Source organism: Molothrus ater, chromosome 19 (assembly GCF_012460135.2).
Source record: "Molothrus ater isolate BHLD 08-10-18 breed brown headed cowbird chromosome 19, BPBGC_Mater_1.1, whole genome shotgun sequence".
NCBI lineage: Eukaryota > Metazoa > Chordata > Aves > Passeriformes > Icteridae > Molothrus > Molothrus ater.
The window spans coordinates 2,977,970-2,996,992 of NC_050496.2; the positions used below are offsets into that span (position 1 = coordinate 2,977,970).

At 39.7% G+C, this 19,023-nt stretch overlaps 1 protein-coding gene across 1 annotated transcript in view; it reads left to right on the top strand.

The window, feature by feature from the left end:
* The window catches only part of B3GNTL1 (UDP-GlcNAc:betaGal beta-1,3-N-acetylglucosaminyltransferase like 1), a 108,390-nt gene that overhangs the window by 70,459 nt on the left and 18,908 nt on the right, over window positions 1-19,023 (top strand). The window contains exons 7-8 of the mRNA XM_054516848.1: window positions 5,905-6,000; window positions 14,153-14,277. Coding sequence (XP_054372823.1) covers window positions 5,905-6,000; window positions 14,153-14,277 — 221 coding nt within the window. The remainder of the gene's footprint in view (window positions 1-5,904; window positions 6,001-14,152; window positions 14,278-19,023) is intronic.

Below are 19,023 nucleotides of genomic sequence, written 5' to 3' on the forward strand. Positions count from 1 at the left end.
ATAATTAAAAACAATTCACATGCAACTAATGAAGCAATTACTACATTTTCAAGCAGCAAAACACAGGAGAAGCAAATGAGATGATATTGTTTTCCTTTTTCTCTGGGGCTTGCTTCTCAGCTTCCCAGGAGAGAAATCCTGGCAAAGGAATTTTTCCAGGTAATAATGACAGTGACAGACTTGGTATAAAGATTTTATTTCATGTAGGGAATGCTATTTGTAAAAATTTGATATTTTGGTATAATGGTTGCATGGCTGTAAAGAGGACTGTTGTACTTCTCTGAAAGTGAACAGCCTGGTGAAAAGCACTGGAAGTGCAATAAACTGTGAGGAACCAGGGAGGTTGTTACAGCAAAATTCAGCTTTTCTCTCCAGCTTTCCTCTCATTACTGTGCCCTTTGCATTCAGAGAAAGCATCATTTCCCAGCTCCTCTCACTGGCTCTGCTCTGTGAGAAATTCCAGCCTTCATTCAGGCTTCAAATCCAGAGGAAATCACAGGGAGCTGTAGGTGATAAATTGTCCAGGAGCAGGAATACCTTCTTGGAGGTGCTGAATGGTCTCTGCTTTCACTGGCATTAGCAGCTCTCAGGACTCTCTTACTCTTTTTGATTAGTTTTGTTGCTTAGTAGATTTTGGGATTGTGGAAGCTAAATACCACTGATTTTCAGTCAGGCCTGCACCAGAATTATTGTGTATACACCAGCTTTACTGCACAGAGAGACAAGGTATGGTTTATTTCAATAATCTGCTTTTTGCTGTGCTGGATTCCAGCTTCCTTAGAGAAGGATTTTCAGCTGCTCTCAGAGCTTGCAGTGATGAGGTGACACAAATAACTCCAGTTATTTGTACAAGCCCAGGAAAGGGTACAGCAGTTCAGTGCAATATAAACCAACTGCATGGAATCCATTCCACACTGGCTGCTGGGGTTCCTAAAAGCTTCATAAAGCTCATTGTAGTTATTTTCTTTTGAAAAATCCCCTTTGCCCATACTTTTTTTGAAGTAGGGAGAGGCTTTTTTTCTCTTCCCTACCCTCTGTACCTCTTCTCTCCCACTAACACACACAGACCTGATTCTGGATGTGAACCTGGTGCATTTATTGCTGAATTAATGCACAGGTATTTTAACATCATTGCTTCGAGGGCAGGAGTGATGCCCTCCAGTCTGTGCTCTGCTTACAGAATCATTGTGGCCCTCTCCATGGGATTTGTTTTCTTTTCTTTTTCACCGTCTAACTTGTCAGTGTCTGCCCCTCGATATTAGAAAGCTTCATTTGTCTCAACAAATGTGTCTAATCATTGTGTCTAATCTCATTGTGTCTAATCCTTGATTTGTGTGGATATAATTTTGAAAAATGCTGTAGCATAGGTAGAATTGAATGTGTGCTGTATTTTGGGGAGTTAGCCCCTTGCTTTGGAAAGCAGTCTGGGCTGTGATTAAATTAAATCTGTCGCTTTTGAGAGGGCCTGGTTCCCCCTGTGTGTCCTGCATGATCTCTGATATGATAAAGTTGTTTCACCATCTGCACATCTGCTTTTATCACTGCTGTTAGACTTTGATTTGCTGCTTCAGGAAAGAGAACTTTCCTTGAGAAGTTACTGTAAACACACAAATGCCTTTCCCTGTGTTGGAACTGAAATTTTGCACTGAATGCTGGCATGACCTGCCCTGAGCATCAGTGGGAACCAGAGTTCCATGTGCTGCTGACAGCTTTGAAACACAACAATGAGAGTCACTTTATCAGCTCTTTGTTTTCTTTAGATTTCTTTTCAGAGGATCTGTGTAACTCTTGGATGTAATTCGATAGCCAAACAGTGAACAAGAACAAGCCAGTTTCAATTACTTGCTACTTGATCCTTGGAATAAACCCAGCTAGTTATAAAAGTTCTAAATAATTTTGTGAATAAGATGCTGAAATAGGCATTTGAGCCCATCATCTGGAGATGGATTCCAGTTAGGTTATGACAACACTGTTCTTCAGGAATTCAAAACCTGAACAGATTTATACCTTCATCTTCTGATTTTTAACATGAAATATTAAATATTTAGATTTTTTTAACAGCATACAGTGTTCTGCAGTTAATAACAAGTATTATTAATAAGCATTAATCTTTCAATCCAGCAGTGTGTGAAAGGTTCACAGGTCCAACCTGCGCTCAGAATACTGAATTAATTCCTCAAGGAGGTTCTGGAAACCCACTGGTGTTCCAAGGTGACACAAGTCATTTGTTAAGCACAGTTGGAGGATATTTCCAAGAAAACTAAACATAGTTGATGGCACCATCATTCAAATTCTGCTTTTGATTGATTTTCAAGTTAAGACTAGCATGTCCTCTTTGTTTCTCTCGTTCTAGTCCATGCAATCTAAAAGATTTATGGATAAAATCTGGGGTGTCAGCCTCACAAAGTGAGAAGTTGCAGTTTTTATCACAGAATAAGGCAATTTGACCATTTTTTAACTCCTTGGCAAGAGTTTATGACAAGAATAGACAAAAAAGAAATACAGAGGAAACTTTCCCATCAGACTAAACCAAGGTGAAATATAGAATTTCCAAAGTCCAGAAGGTTGAGGTTATTTTTTTTTTTTTTCTCTTGAAGATAAAATTTCAAAAGCTCTGGAAGGTGGTTTTCAGAAGTTTGGCAGATGCCTCAGTGTTTCAGAACAGTTGTTAGTGTTTTTCCTGGCCAGTTCTCCTCCCATCAGAGTGGGTATTCAGAGGATGCAGTTTTATGTTTCAGCTGGACTCATGAATTGTGGGCAGTGACCAAAAAGGGAGGGCTTGTTTTCCTCTCCCAAGCTTTTCCTTCCCTCTCCAGTGTGTCAGTGGTATTGCTACTCTGACCCCACGGTGAACTGATTCAGAGAACCAAGGCTGTAGAAAACTAACACTAGAAACAAGGAAAATAATGGCTTTTTACTGGTGTAGTGCTCTGATCCATCCTGGGGTCAGGAGAGTGCCAGGGTTGTGACTGGGGAGTGCAGCCAGGGGCAGGAGGAGTGGGAGAGTTCTTCATTAATGGATATGTGGTGTAAATGTAGATTTCTAGAGTTCTTCATTAATGGAAATGTGGTGTAAATGTAGATTTCTAGAGTTCTTCATTAATGGAAATGTGGTGTAAATGTAGATTTCTAGAGTTCTTCATTAATGTAAATGTGGTGTAAATGTAGATTTCTAGCAGTTTCATCAGGTTAAAGATTATTTCTGGATCATCTCTACTGCTGATAAGAAGGATTTTGTTCTCTCTGCTTGGTGCCCTGTTTTCCTACATCCTCCTGCTGATTTCTGGTTTGTTGGATCAGGAGATTCTGCTGAAGACCAAGCTAACAACAACAACAAAGAGAATTTAAGCTTCACAGAAGTTATTCTTACCTAGCAAGGGACAAGGTAGTATGAATTTGTGTATGAATTTGTCCTTTGTGACAGCAGCACAAAAAAAATTTCCTAAAGTCAGTTTTGATGTTGCACTGTAAGCATTCATGTAGGAAAAGTTTATTTGCCAATTCGTTGACTCTCAGCTGCTGTGCTGGGCCAGATTTCAGATCTTATCTTGAAGGGTAAGACCTGAAATCATGTGTGGCATCTTCAGTCTCTGTTTTGCCCATGTGATTCTCCTCTGGTGTCTCTCCTGAGATGGACAGTGAGCCACAGAACACTGCTGGATTTAGGAGAGGCATCAGTGGATGCAGTGTGTGATGGTCTGCTGTAAAATCATCATCTGTGTTAACATCAGAGCCTTTTGGAAGTTTTCTCTTAAATTTTTCACAATAACAATAGTAAATTATTTTAATTATAAAATAATACATTTCCATAATATAGCTAATATAATTATAATAAATATTAATACGTTTGATATTTATTAAATATAAGTACAATAAAATAATTTAATAACTTGTTTATTATAATTATAATAAATATTAAAATTCTATTTATTATAAAATAATAATAATATATAATTATTTATTATAAAGTAATCTGTTCTGTCTGGTTTCACTGAAGTATCTGTGTCAATGAATACATTATCTGGGATGTTTGGGAGAGATGCTCTTGGCACGTGAGCACAGCTGATGGCTTGGAGCTCCATCTCTGAGGTGAAGTGCATTCCTGATCCCTGGGGACCTGGCAGCTCTGAGGAAATGCCATTCTGGCCTCTCCAGACACATTTCACAAGTACCCATGGGCTCAAGATTTTCTTTTGAAGTTTTTGTTTCTTTCAGAAATGAGATTCAATGCAATGCCCTCTGGCCTGGCTTTTCTCCCTGCTGCTGTTTTCTTTTGGGATTACTGTTTGGTCATTGTTTGGTTCAGGCCATACTCAATTGCCCTTGTAATTAATGTGGAGCTAATAACCATGTGCTGATAATCAGGCTGCTCTGCTTTTCTGGGGTTGGTTTGATTCTTTCAGCTCCCACTGACTCTTGTGGGGAGATTTTTACATTTAACACCTCTGAACTGGAGTATTTCAGCTCTGGGCAACCTGCTGATGGGTTAAGACACATTAGGTGATAGGATTGTTCTGACTAAATATGAGTGCCTAGAATTGAAGTGTCTGGATGAAAATGAGTCACCCCAAGATCCCTTTAGGGACAGTGGAGTTCTGTCATTGTGCTCCTGGAGCTGCCATGCCGTGTGCTTCACCCTGTAAGAAAAATGGGACAAGGTCATCTGTCAAGTTTTGATTGGATTTCTCATTTAATTAATTGGGACAATTGATTTAAGTGTCTTTATTTGGTTTTAAATCCATGTTTATCTGTGGAAATGGAAGTGGCCAGACATAAGAGTTTGTGGAGCTCCCTCAGGCTGACATCAAGAGGAGCACCTTTAAAATGCAGATGCTGAGATGCATGTGACAAATGTACACTTTGCTTAAGAACTTCAGATGTACAGGAATATTAATATCACCCCTGTAACTTGCTATGAAATTGTCAGCTTGCAGATCAGCACTGTCATTTGACTGACAGCAGCTGTGAGGTTGGTTTTTTCTTCATGCCCCAGGGTGTGCTCTGCAGTTCCTGTGTCTCTGCTGGAAGCAGGCACAAGCTCCTGCCTTCACTTTGCACCTTGTGTTTGACAGGTTCAGTCTCCTCTTTGCCTGGGTACTTCATCTTGTGCAAAAAAAAAAAGAAAAAAAGAACCAGTTTACCTCCTGTCATCCACATTCTGGCTTATTTCACAGCTGTATTTGCAACAAGTTTGTTTAAAGCTTCAAAGACCCATTTGTATAGGCCTTGGCTGTCACAAATGAAGAGATGAACTTAATAGTTACTCCCTTTTCTCTACTTAAAGCTCTTCCTTTCCAAAAACCTTTAATTGTAGGTACCCCTGGGTAGCAAATCCACAGTACTCAGGTAATGTTTAAAACAAATTGCATTTTACTTGTCCAAGCTTGATTAGGATTTAAGTGTCTTTGGCAGAAATAAAAGATCAGTGAAAGTTCACACTTAATATATGTATAAGGAATATAAAATGGAAAAAAAAGAATCAATGCTCAGGAATTGTAAAGTTCAGTTTAAGAACTTGAACTTTCCATGATTCTTCTCAATTACTTCATTTCCACATTAACATCATCATTGTTGATCAAGTGCCAGCTCCAGTATAATACTCTAAATTTGGAAACATTCTTTAAGTGCTCTGCATGTGTTGCAGCTTGGGGGAGAAGAGAAGGTCACAGAGTATGAAGCAGGAGCCAAACTCACCTTTTGGGCTGTGGCACCTGGGGGATTCTGGTACACACTAAGGACCTGCTAAACCTCCAGCACTGGCTCTTCTCAGGGCTTGAAACTGCTGAAAGTCAGGCATAGGCACAATTTCAGGCGAATGTGTGAGGTCTGTTTGCTCCTCAGCAGCTGCTGGCTTTGATATTTTGTGAACTGACTGGATTTTTATCCCTCTTTTTGTTTCCCTAGGTGTTCACCTCCCATGGGCCTACTGTGATCATGCCGACCTGGTTCTGCTCTCGAGAATGGTTTTTTCATGTGGGAAGATTTGATGAGGGTGGAAAGGTGAGTGGTGCAGGTGATCTGGAGTCCAGGAGCCATCCCTCTGTTAATAGCCTCTACCTGTTATTAAGGAATAATAGGAGAAGGGGTGTAGATGAAAACAGCTCTAAAAAACCCTAGGTCATAAAAAAAACCACAGTCTCCAACCAACTGAAGTTGTTTGGGAATAACTCTGGTGATGGAAGGACCTACCTGAGGTTGACATTGTAACACATCTATTGGATGTGTCAGCAAACCTGGGAAAAATAAAGGTTTCAGACATCCAAGCCCCTCTTTGTCCCTGGAATAGATGGCAAAAACAGGTGAGCCCTTATTTGGTTCTGAGCAGGGTGAGATAGGCTGCTGAAAGAAGCTGGGAGGGAAGAAAGGTGCAGAATAGCAGAGGGATAAAAGTACCTTCACCTAAGGGGGAAGATTTATATCCCTGAGAGAAAAAAAGAAGGGCCATAAAAGTATTAGCACAAAAACTCATTTATCCACCCGTCCTCTTGTCAATCTTAGTTCTTGTGCTTTTCTTTGGAAGGTTTTAAGTAGCTTCTGCTCAAGGGTCAGGGCTGAGAGGTTACAAATTCAATACCTGTGGTCTCAGAAGTGGTTTTCCCCTGACAGTTAGGTGTTCTTTGTCTTTATGAATTTCCTGTACGAGTTCAATTTGATTGCTTCAAGCTCATCAGTGTGTTCATGGAATAAAATCCATGGGTGTCTGTTAGCAGTATTTATTGTGGTAGTTGAAATATGTTGGCAAATAGATCTAATTTAAACACATTTGGATCCATTTTGTGTGGTTTGGTTCTGAGAGGTTTGGCTTCCAGTGGTTTTGCTGAGATTTTGGGGCTAAAATGGGTGGTATTGATTTTTTTTTTAAAGCTTTCATTTATTAGCACTCCAAAACAAATCTGCTAAGGCTATTTCCTATTTAATTATTTAAACTACAACAGATGATGATGATGATGATTATTTTTATAGCTTTTAAATGAAGCCCTTCAGTGCCATGCAGTGTGTGTATATATATACATGCGTGTGTATGTATGAGGATATACAAATATTATTCTTTGGGCTGCCAAAAAATTATAATTATAAGGAGACAGCAGACAGAGAACTGAATTGTTTAGAGCAGTGAAAAGATTTGCCCTTAATTACACGGTGGGTGAGTGGAAGAGCTGGGAATGGTGCCTGGCTCCCAATACAATCTACATTTGCTGACCCATGCTCTTTATTTCTTTTTTATTATTATTTCTTATCATTGTAATTTCACTCTCTGAAGGATGTTTGACTTCTTGAGCATTGTTAGTAAGCTCCAGAAAGAAAGCAAGCAAGTTAAAGCAGCAGCAACAATAGAACAGCAAGCCTAATGATAAAGTTCAAGAGGTTAAGTTAAACAGACTTATTTAACTTAATAAATGTTCTGTGCTTTTTGCTTTTCATTTTGGCTTTTTTTCCTCCTTGTTTTGTTTTTATGAGTTGGGTTTTTTTCTGTTTTGCTCTCTCTGTGTAATTGTGTAGGAACTATGCATACTGGTTATTCAGCTGCAGTACACTGACAATCTTAATGCTGATGATTTTTCAGCCACAATGCATGATATGTCCTTCTAGTTGGAAGAATTACCAGTGATAAGTTGAACTTATTGTTTGTCCCCGTTGTGAAGTGTCCAACATGTCCAAGCTCAGACTCTGGCTGACTCAGAGGACCTTCAGAAAAATACCCCAAGAACAGAACAGATCTGAACAAAGCAGTAAAGTCAAACCTTTGTCTTCTGTGGGTTTAGAGGACACAAAATCAAGCCTTAAATCTTGAGCATTTAGTGTTACAAAGTATTTAACATTGTTCTAACTTGTTCATTTTCATTTGAAAAGAATCCCTTTAAAGCAAAGGAAGTTTTTCTGTGTATCAGCAGAGCTGAGAATACTCTGAAGGGTCTCATCCCTGTAAGTTCTGACCTGTGCCAGGATCTGCATTAATCTGATCACTTCCATCTCCATTTTTGAGTCAGTGTTTATTAATGAGGCTTGCCAGTGTCACATTGCTGAAAGTAAACACAGAACAGGCCAACAAATCCCCATGTTTTGGCCTTCTCCATTTGCTGAGCTGTTTCTTGCCAAAAAGCTGCATTTCTCATTTGAAATTAAATCCAAACACCTGTTCTTCGTATTTCAGTGCTGAGGAAAGAATGGAGGGTAATTCTTCCATGGGAGAAATTGTGATTTGATGTTGATGGTAACAGAGTGGGTGGAGTGATCAAATACAAATAGATGTGCTATGGTGTAAACCTTTTTTTTAATCCTTTTTTTATTCCAGATAGATATTTCTCTCTCCAGGCATTCAGGCTTTAGGTGAAACAGGTTTTTTCCATTTTTCTTTTTTTTTTTTTTAATGAAGTTCTTTCTGATGAAGATCTGCAGTTGTTTGAAGTGTATTCCTTTAGATCCAAACAAAATAATCTATTCATAAATGGTCTCTAAGAACCTGACAGGTTTTACATATTAATTAACTAAAATTAAAATATATTAATTATATATTAATCACTAAATACTAATACAAATAATAATAAATTAATCACTAAAATTTTCTATATTAATTAACTAAAATTATTTATGCAATCTCTGATAAATGACAATTGAAGCAGGAGTACTGAAAAGATTTTAGCAAGCTCTGCTGGTGCTCTGAGACTGAGATAATACAATGGAGGTGGTCACAAGCCTATAAAGTAACATTTCAAATATTATCCCCTGCTGGAAGAAGAGTCACATGATGAACCATATTTTTGACTTATTTTTTTTTAGGAAACTAAAAGGAAACAATCTTTTAATCAATTTTGGACAAAGAGCAGTACTTCCTTATTGAAAAAAGTAGCAGCACTTCACTAAACCCTTCAGAACTCCCATTTGACACTTGGTGTGTGACATTACCACGGGTAGCTTTGCTGCTGCAGTTTTTGGTGTCTCCCAATAAGTAGCACCATTGTTAAAAAGTAATAACCGTGTCCAAAAGCATCACAAAAAATTGTGCTGAGGAGAAAAATGCCCATGTTCTGGCCTGATGTGAAAAGCAGATTTTAAAGCTGTGTCATCTGTTAGAGTGGGGAACTCCCCAGTTGTGTGCAGTGGGAGATGAGGTGCCTGTTATTAGTGAAGAAAAGTTATTTTTTCATGTGTCTGACAGAAATGCTGAGTACAAGGAGAGCTGTGTAAATGAGCATTGCTGCCCTGCATGCAAGGGTGGAAAATTGCAGTCTTGGCTCTCTGCAGGCAGAATTACTCTCCACATCACAACTGTTACGTGCCAAACTTGTCTCTTTCTCTAGAATTTTACCACAACTTGGTTCCAAATTTCCTGTCACCCCTGTGTTTATCCTTCCTTTTTAAGTGTATGAAAACTGAAAACGGAGTGACAGCCTTAAAGTTCTGAGCTAATCTCAAAGTGTAAACAGGGGGAAATTATTCTTAATGAGCCCCAGATGGAATCGTGCATTGTAAAGCACCGGCCTTTCTGAATACAAACTGTGCCTCTGAACAAAGTGTCTGGAGCTCAGTTTCATTCTATTTTTGTGATAAAAGGTCACAAAAAACACGCACTGAGGAGGTGTCAAAATACCCTTTTGAGCACAGGAGACTGCAGGCCATGTGGAAAGCTCTGAGGTAAATGTAGCTGTTAGGCACTCACTGATGCAATTTTCCATGTTTCCCTGCCAGAGCACACAAATGTCATTCCATTCAGAAAGGCAAGTGGTTGTAATAATGCCTGAGAGGTAAAAGGCCAAGTAGGAATTTGGGTTTTTTTTGGAATGTGAATTAAAATACTGTCAGTCTGTCAAATAAGCTATCAAGATGCTGTGGGGAAAATTGGGATAAAATACAAGCACTACAGGGGGTTTTTTGTTTGTTGTTGGCTTGATATAGTTAAGGCTGAACAGAGATCAATATTTGATCTAAAAAGCAGAGAAAAAGTGGTGGAGCCTGTGATTAATTACACTTTATAAGCTATTTGAAAATTCACCCCATACCCCATGTCTAATTATATTTTCTGCTGGTCTGTTATTAAATATCATTTACAATTTACCACCTCTCTTCCATTTGACTTCCCCATCATCTTTGTTTAACTGCATTTCTCTGTGCCAAGACGTTTGGATGAAAGCAACCTTTTGGAGTTTCCTTTAACCTGTTATTTCCTAAACAATAAAATAAATCCTAATGGGCTCTGGGTCCTGTAATCAAGGCAAAATGATGGAAAGGCATTTGGATGAGAGCCAAGAAATGAAGTGACAGATCTGCAGAAAGGGAGACTTAAGAATATCTTGGATAATCCTGTAGAAAAGCTATTAATAGCTATTTAATTCTTCCCATTCACCAGTTTTAGGCTCCTCTGAGGAATTTGAGTGATTTTTTCTGTCCAACAATTACCCTGATGGTGCTGACTGGTTTACAAAATGTTGCAGCCCAGTTTTCCTTGATGCCCCTGACCAAAAGGGAGGACCAAGCTTTTCCAAACTGAAAGCTTTTTCCCCCTGTGGATTGATGTACTTCTCCTGTCTTATTTGTCATTGCTCTTTCTTACAAGTGCATGTATTCACGAAATAATGGTAGATCTCCCATTTTCACCAGTCAGACTTCTCTGCACAGGCTAAATCTCCACTGGTTGTGCTCACAAGGATCTGCCACCTCTGCCAGAGTGCCTGTGAGCTGGGACAGGGCAGGGAGTCAGATGGGACTGGGGCAAGGCTGGATAGGGATGGGTGAGGAAGCTGGGACAGACTGATGCTGGTTTAGCAGTAAAAGGCAGCTTTTATATTATGTATATGCCTCTACAGCCCCATGGTGTTTTCTGTCCAAGTGAGCAAATGAAAGGACTTTCAGCCTGAAGTGCTGCTCTTGGCCATCCCAGCATGACCTTAGCAGGTGTTCGTGGTTACAGCATTGCACAGGGCATCACTTGCATTAAAACTCCTCCAAAAATTGCTGTTGGTCCCTCTAGGAACGTTACAAACCCCTCAGGGAAACCTCCAGGCTTTGCCTTGGAAAGATCCCTGCTGATGCTCCTCATCCTAACTGTTGTTGGGAGGTGCTTGAAGCTCTTTGAAAAATGTTGAGGTGGCTGCAGTTGGAGCACAGTTTGCTGCCAGGAGTGAGGACAGCAAGCAATGAGAAGGATCATAGATAATTTCAGCCAATCCCTGAACAAGGAGTTACTTTAACTCAGGTTAGGGATCTGCTTGACACCCCATGGTGTATAAAAAAATCAGGCCCTCATCTGTACAGCCATCAGCACACCAAGCAGCACCTGCCCAAAATACTGGGTCAGCAGAAACCTTTCCCTGTTCAGTGGGAATGTGCAAGAGTGAACTCTGATTTTGCATTTGGCTGGTTAGAGCAGGGCAAGGACAGGCTGTGCTTTTCTCTGGGAGCTGTAATTAGTTTATGCCTTTTTGCAGCAGAGGATGTGGGGTTGGGTTTTGCCTATAATATGGAAAATTCTGCATGTAGTCCAGTAACATGTAAACTGTGCAATTTACTTGTATTTATTATTGCTGAAAGCTATTGATGTGGTAGCCTATTGCTGAAATGCTGGGTTAGTAATTGATACTTTTAGCTATGGATATTAATTTTCAAAAAATACATTCAAATATCCCTTTAGTGGTTAAACAGCTTTCTCTTTCAGAGCTCTGTTGTTTCACAAGGATTCCTGGTGTTTAAAATGCCATCTGGATCCAATAATAGATCTCAGCTGGGAAGGAACTCTTGTGTTGCAGCAAACTTACACGCTCAAGAGCCCTAGGAAGTCCCATCCCTGCAGGATCCATAACACAGTCAACATTTTCCTCTGAAAAATCCACGGCAGTGCTGCTCCTTTGTAATGTGAGAGGCCACTGCTGAGCAGTGCAAGGCACCTGCTCCTTCCTAGGCCTGAGTACACTTTATTCCACAGGATTTCTGCCACTTAAAGGAAAGCAAAAGAGCCCTTGGAACCAAACAGCCTTTTTTGAAAGATCCTTTTACTTCTGGAGTAACTCTTCTTTAATATACATATTAACAGTTGTCTTGAAGAATGTAAATGCTTATCCAAAGGAGAAGGAATTGCTGAGATGTGTCCTAATCATAGATCAGAATCAAAATCTGGCTCCTGCAGCAAGCTGATATCTGCTGCACTTGTGCCCTGAGACGTGGCTCTGTGTGACCAGAAAAAAGGTTTGAACTTTTCTGCTGGCTCAGGATTCCCCTTCAAGTCCACAATAAGGAAAATATAGAAAGAGCTACAAGATAAATGGAAAGAAATTGATTTTGTGTTTTTCTTGTCTTCTTGGTGACTGTGGTTGCTGGCTGCCACTCCAGCTTCTCCCAGATTTCTTTTGTGGCTTTCAAAGTTCACGTAAAGCATAAATTGTATCAAGTTGTCTTAAAGTTTTCTTCTGCATTGCAGCTCTTAAACCAGAAGTCAGACAAATGTCTACAAATACCGATAGCTGCAGATGAGCTGCCCTTAGTGAGCAGAATCCATTTAATTCAGAATGTGGGAATTCAAATCAGTGTCACACATGAACCAGAGGGAGGGCAGGAGCTGCAGAGCCCAGAGCTTGATGGGATTCTGATTTCTCCCAAGATTCACATGTTCAGCTGAGTGGTCTGGAGTTGTTTTCCAGGGTTCAGAGAGGTTTTTGTCTCATTTCTCTTCCACTCCCACACCCCTCAGGCTACTCAGCCTGGTGGGGATGAGAAATAGTCACTGAACTGTATTGCTCTCATAACTAGAGGGCCAGTCCAGCACTTTAATTAGAGAATCTCATTTTCTTAATTATGGAAGAAACTCAGAAGCTGTAGTAATAGGGGAAAATTTCAATTAATTTTTTTTTAACTTGTACTCTTATGTTTCTGTGTTGAAATAGAATGGTTAAAATTGAGGTTTATGACCTGGTTATTCATATGTGTCATACTGTCTACAAAAACAAATTTATTTCAATCTCTCCACCTTCTTTTCCTTTAAAATTTTGTCATTTTATCTTTCAACTTTCTGTGGTTGCTACACTTAAATGTTTTCTTTGACCCACCTGATTTTATAAAAGGGAGCTTTTTAGTCTGGTAAAAACCATGTGACCTTTAAAACACTGTATTGCAGGAAGAAATATCTGTGTTTAAACATGAAAGAATGAAATGTTCTAGTATTTCAAGAAGTTGTAGCTTTGCAAAATATAAATAAACACTACTTTTTTTTACCTTCTGTGGAGGGACTTTAAAGGTGGGTTTCTGCTTTCATATGGAAATGGAAATGGAAAATGGAAATGGAAAAATGGAAATGAGTGCTATGAGCCATATAATTGCCCTTCTGACACTGCATCACTTGCATGAAGATTCTCTGATTTTTAAGTGGAAAATGTTGAAATGATTGTGAAATCCCTCATTTTTCCTAGAGGCTGCTAGATCCACAATTGCAAGAACTTTTATCCTGTAGTGTTTTCAGCAGCAGTGGGTGCAATCCCATATGGATGAATGTACTATAGAAGGAAGTTTCAAGGAAAAAAAATAAATTCAGATGTTGCCTCATTCTGAGGTTGCCTTTATTGCAGTTTTTATCGAAGTCTGTCATTATGGTGCCTGAGTCACCTTTCCTAAATAGAGACCAGCATTTGTGTGACAGCCAGAGAAAGAAGGACAATTCCAGTAAAATGAGAAAAAAACCCTTCTCAAGTCACTGATCCCTTGCAGTACAAACTATTTGGTTACATGGAACTCTAGGCTGCACAAACTGTTTAGCAGCTGTGTCTCTCTTTCTTTTGGATTCACCTGCACCAAGCTTGAGATCCCAGTCAAAATGAAATAATGTTGATTTTTCCACCTCTGTGCTTGCCCTTCATTTATAAACAGCACTGCTCATTCAGCAGCATTAGCTGCATTTATTTCATGACCCATTCAAGAAGTTCATTGGGACATACACAAATAATGGTATAGAATCAGAGATGGGCTTGGGTTGGAGCTTAAAGATTTTCTTGTTTCACCTCCAGGACACTTTCAGGTTGCTCCAAGCCCCATCCAACCTGGCCTTGGGGAGTCCACACCCTCAAATTGTATTTATGAGTAGCAATTCTGTCGAACCATATTAATCTGGCAGAGAAATAAAACACCTTCAGATGTAACTGAATGCTGATCTAATAAGTGTTTTCTGTTGCAGGGTGTCCCAGAGGATTTGCTGTTTTTTTATGACCATCTCCAGAAGGGCGGTGGAGTCTTTCGAGTGAACCATTGCCTCCTGCTCTACCGGTACCACCCCCAGGCTGCCACTCACTCTGTCCTAGAGTAAGCTGTGCTTTCCAGGAGAATTTCAATGTTGGGTTTGTCTTGGATCATCAGCAGCAAAGATGGTGAAACTGCATTGGGGTTTTCAATTAGGAGTTTTAATACGTAAAAATTTCATTGTCGTGTTTTTTGACGTATTAACCATAATGTAAAAAAATATTTTTTGAAATGTTGTGGCTTAATTTCAAAATCAACCGCCTCAATATTTAAAAAGTAAACAGAAACTTGTAGTACCAACAAAAAAGGTCTTTTGGAAAAAAAAAAAAAAAGAACCAGACCAAAACCAAACCTTTAATCTGATAATGTGCTGCCTTTACATATATTATTTTCTTATTTTAAAGGGTCTAAACCACCTAAATCAGATAATGAGGTTTGAAAAATCCTTGAGGATGTTTAGGAGTAATTATCTCAGGTGCTTCCTTGTAAGCTGCTTTTGTTGCCTGCTGCCTTTCTGGGCTGCTCAGCCCCTAAAGGAGGTGTTAAATTGCTGATTCCTCTACGTGCTCCAAGCTGAGCCCAAGCTGTTCCCTTCTCTTATGCAGTGACATTAATGAAAAATTACATGAGTTGTACTGTCCTTTAGGAATCCCATGCCAGAATCACAGTGGTAATTAAGTAAACTGTTTTCTTACTGATTAATGATATGAGTACACCTTTCAGTCAGTCCTGTTTTTATGGCTTTGTAGAACTGACCAGTAAAAATGAACATTTCTGTGTACATTTTGGTTGTCCATCCCTGTATTGCTGCACATAGTGTAAAACAAATAAGTGCCATAAATAGCACACTCATGGTTAATGTCACTACAGATCTTCATAAATGTGAATATCTATATAAAATCATTTAAGTATGGAAAGGTCATTCCAGCAAATAGTACATATGCTTTTGCTTTTGCAAACAAGCATGAGATAAATTATTTTCCCTTTATTCATGTTGAAATGTAAAGATTTCTTTTTTTTTTTCCTCTTTTACTGTGTGATCCTTTTGGCACTTAGTGACCAACTTTTCAGCCATGCATTATGGGACGCTAAAAACTCTTGGAAGCCTTTTGCTTCTATCTGTGGGAAAGCATCTAATTCTTGGAAATTAATTTGTTTTGAATTTACTGCAAGCTGTTGCTTATTCAGATCTCCAAGGCTGTGTGGCACAAGCACCCTGAATTACAGCATCCTGGGGGAATGTGGAAATGCTGTGAGCTCTTTCAGATGTGCAGGGTGCCTGTCCAAATTGGCGCCTTTCTTGTCTCATTCTAAGAAATCAGGAGAGCTGCTCTTCCTCTTGGCTTCCTGCTGGTACTACTGGGGATGATATTTGGGGTGGCTTTCCAAAACATGAGGTTGTGCAACAGCTCCTTGTCCTGGCTCATTCTCTTGTTTGTTGCCCGAGTTCTGAAGGGTTGCCCAGTGTTTGTGTCTGGAGACCGAAATGAACGTTGAGCAAAAAGAGATTAATGGACTCATCACAAAGGTTTAAGTTTATAATTTAAATTTGGTCTTGCCTAATTTGCCTCTTGGTCATTGCACCTTATTTAATGCATGTTCTGGCTTTTCTAGAAGCCTTTTTCTTTATATGGTGTCTTTTGTTGAGCAGTTTTCTGTGGTGTTTTGCTTTTTGCCATTGGCCCAGGTCATGTTTTAAATTTCGAGTTAGCCTTGGAAGTAGTAACTCACCAGCCAAATTAATATCTTGTCTGAGATCAAAATGATGTTGTAGGAAAGTTGAATTTTTTTTTTTAAGACTGGTTTCAGACTTTTTAAGACTGGAAAGAATGAATGATGCACCTTTGTATAAAAATGTGGACATTTTTATACAAAGGTGCATCATTCATTCTTTCCAGCAAAGACAACAGTCACTCGTAACCTGTGATGGTTTCAGTTTATGTGGGTGTCTTCCAGAACCTTCCAGGGGGAAAGAAGCCTCACTGCGTTTTCAGACTTCCTAAAATATGTGTAAAACTGCTTGGCAAGTGACATTTGGTTCTTTTATTGTTTTAGTTAGTACATATAATTGTAAACAATCATGTGCTTTAGGTCATTTCCTACGATTAGTATCCTTCTGGAACACATATCTGGAGTTGAGAATATCTGTGAAGCAGGAAACTAAATCTTATTTGCATTCTCCCTTACCCTGGAGGCATCAGTCTGCATTATTAAATGTTTTGGGTGCGTGACAGAATCTGTATGAAGTTCAGTGTCTGTGTTTAGATTTCATTAGGTGCATGCAGAAATATGAATGTTCTCATTGTCATCTCATCCAAAGCCTGTGATGGATATCTGCTGGATTTTGAGAAACTTCTCTCAGCTAGGAATTCACAGCACAAAATCCCACTTTTCATATCTCTTGGATCTAAATCACTTTATTTGGTGTTGTACCCTAGGGTTGTGTGTACTCAGTGCTGCACGGCCACATTAAATTGATGTGAGACCATAGCAGAGTTTAGAGTGAGGAGTACTGGAGTAAGAAAGTCTAATGTATAATAAAAACATGTTAAAATTGGTAGATTATTATCTTGCCAAAGGGGAGAGAAAGGAACTGTATATACAACAATACCACACTGTGAGATGAAAGTGAGCTTGGATTGAGGTGAGCAATAAAACATTGCACTTGTCTTCAGGTAGTGCAGCTCATGAAGACAGGTGGTTGGGGCATGCACTAATCCTTGGAGCAGTTTACAAGTTTTTAGTCAAGACAAATTTAATACATATGGAAAAGAGGGTTTGTACTTTCTGTCCAAGATCTGAGCAATTCCCTCTTACACAGAAAAGGTGAAGTGCACCTTCAGTAATTTCAGTTCCCCTGTGCTCAGAACGAGCATGATGCTGCTCTGCAGAAATAAGCAGAATTACATAATCTATTGAAAACATCTGGTTTCAGGCACTGGGAGCTTCAAGTGTCATCTGAGCGAAGAGGAACAGGCATTAGTGTGAAACACACATTTGGCTGTTTCAGAGGTGCTCTGAGGCCAGGCCTTGGATCTGTGGTGAGCACAGGAATGCCTCCTTCATTTCCTGCACAAACATACACGGCCAAAAATAGGCAGGAGAGAGGAATAACATACTCCTGTAGAGCTGAAATTAAGATGAGGTCAACTGATTTTTATCTTCTATGCTTGCATTTGGCACTTCAATTAAACGTGGAAACTAATGACCTCATTAGATTCTTGAAAAGTAAATGCCATTAACATTGATAGTCTCTGTCTCTCTTAATAAGCCTTTCATGAAAAATAGGCCACAATGCAAACCATGCCTCAGCTAATGACCCGTGACCTGAAGATGAACTCAGACATTAATAGAACCTATTAACAGTGTAAATGTAATAACTCAGTGGGACGATATAGTCCAGCAATTAATAAGTTCACATGAAGTTCAACAGAACAACAACGGCAAAAAAAATCAGTTTATTCACCAGTATGGCCAAGGTTCAAACAGGATTTATTTCTGAATTTCCTGTGGTTGGTAAGGGCCTTGAATTCTGTGTGCAACACTGGCTGTAAGGGATCTGCTTTTTCAGCTCTCACTGTGATGGTGAAGTTCTCTGGTTTATCCATCAGGTGAGATTCACCTCTCATCCAGAACTCTCTTTCCCTGCTATCAATAAAAGGGCCCTGGAAGAGGATGCTCACTTGGGCAGCTCCTCTTCCTGCCTGCTGTTACCTGAGCACCGTGCAGGGCCAGCACAGGGAGAAAAGGTCAGATTTATGGGTCTATAGTATTTCTGTGGATGGCAATCCATGCCTAAAATTCCAGTACTGTTCAGGATATTGGGCTTGTATTTCTGCATTGCTCAAGTACTTGTACATTTGTCTTTGCTCTGTGGATTCACTTATGTGGCCTCACTGGGGGAAGGAGGGGAAAGGCAGTGCAACAATATGGCGAGGTTTGACTGAGCTCAGACATTAAATCATGTTGCTTTTATTGTCACATTATCTTTCATTTCAAAATAGGAGTAGAGCAGATGTTTCTTGACTCCTGTATTCAGTCAGTAGGGTCACCACACATTTTTAACAGAGCTCCATTGTTGCATTACTTGGGTGGATGGTCTGGTAATAACAACTTGGGGCTGAGGAACACACGGTGTAGTCATTCTCACCCTCTGCATGAATACCCTCGTTTCACTCCTGCAGGATTTTGGCTCCTCTTCTTCCTCCTAGGCTCCATAACTGATGAGCATTCAGGGGCCAGGGCAAGTGAGATCTGAGGAACATTATGTGAGCCTCCAGAATGACATTTTGAGTGGAAATACTCCTAACATTTCTTTTACAAACTTGTGACAACAAAATGAAAGGAACGGGGGAAATAATGTATTTCAAGATTTGGGGTCAAGAAAGAGCATTAGGATATGGGGACAAATTTGTACATTGAGAAGAATTTTGTCCCACCTTCTGGCTGAGGAAAATCTTGTGAACTGAATACAGGCTTGGACATGGTACTAAAGGCTGCTGCAAATTGCTTACTCTAATCTTTTGTGAGATGGGTAGGAAAAGCTGCCTTGATTTGGAGTGATGCAGAGTAATAATACCTCCTAGGTTTTGCTGGTGGCTGTGAATATGTAATGATGCATAATCTGAAAATGGCTGTGAGAATCATCTCTGAGTAGTGGTTTGTACAACTTCTGGATCGTTTCAGGCGTTTTCTTTAATTACCCTTTGCACGTTGCTGCAGCTCCTGTCTGCTGCACCTGCACTGGCTGCTGAAGGATGGGAAAATGGCATTCCCTTATCCCTCGAGGCAGGAATCCCAGTTATCTCT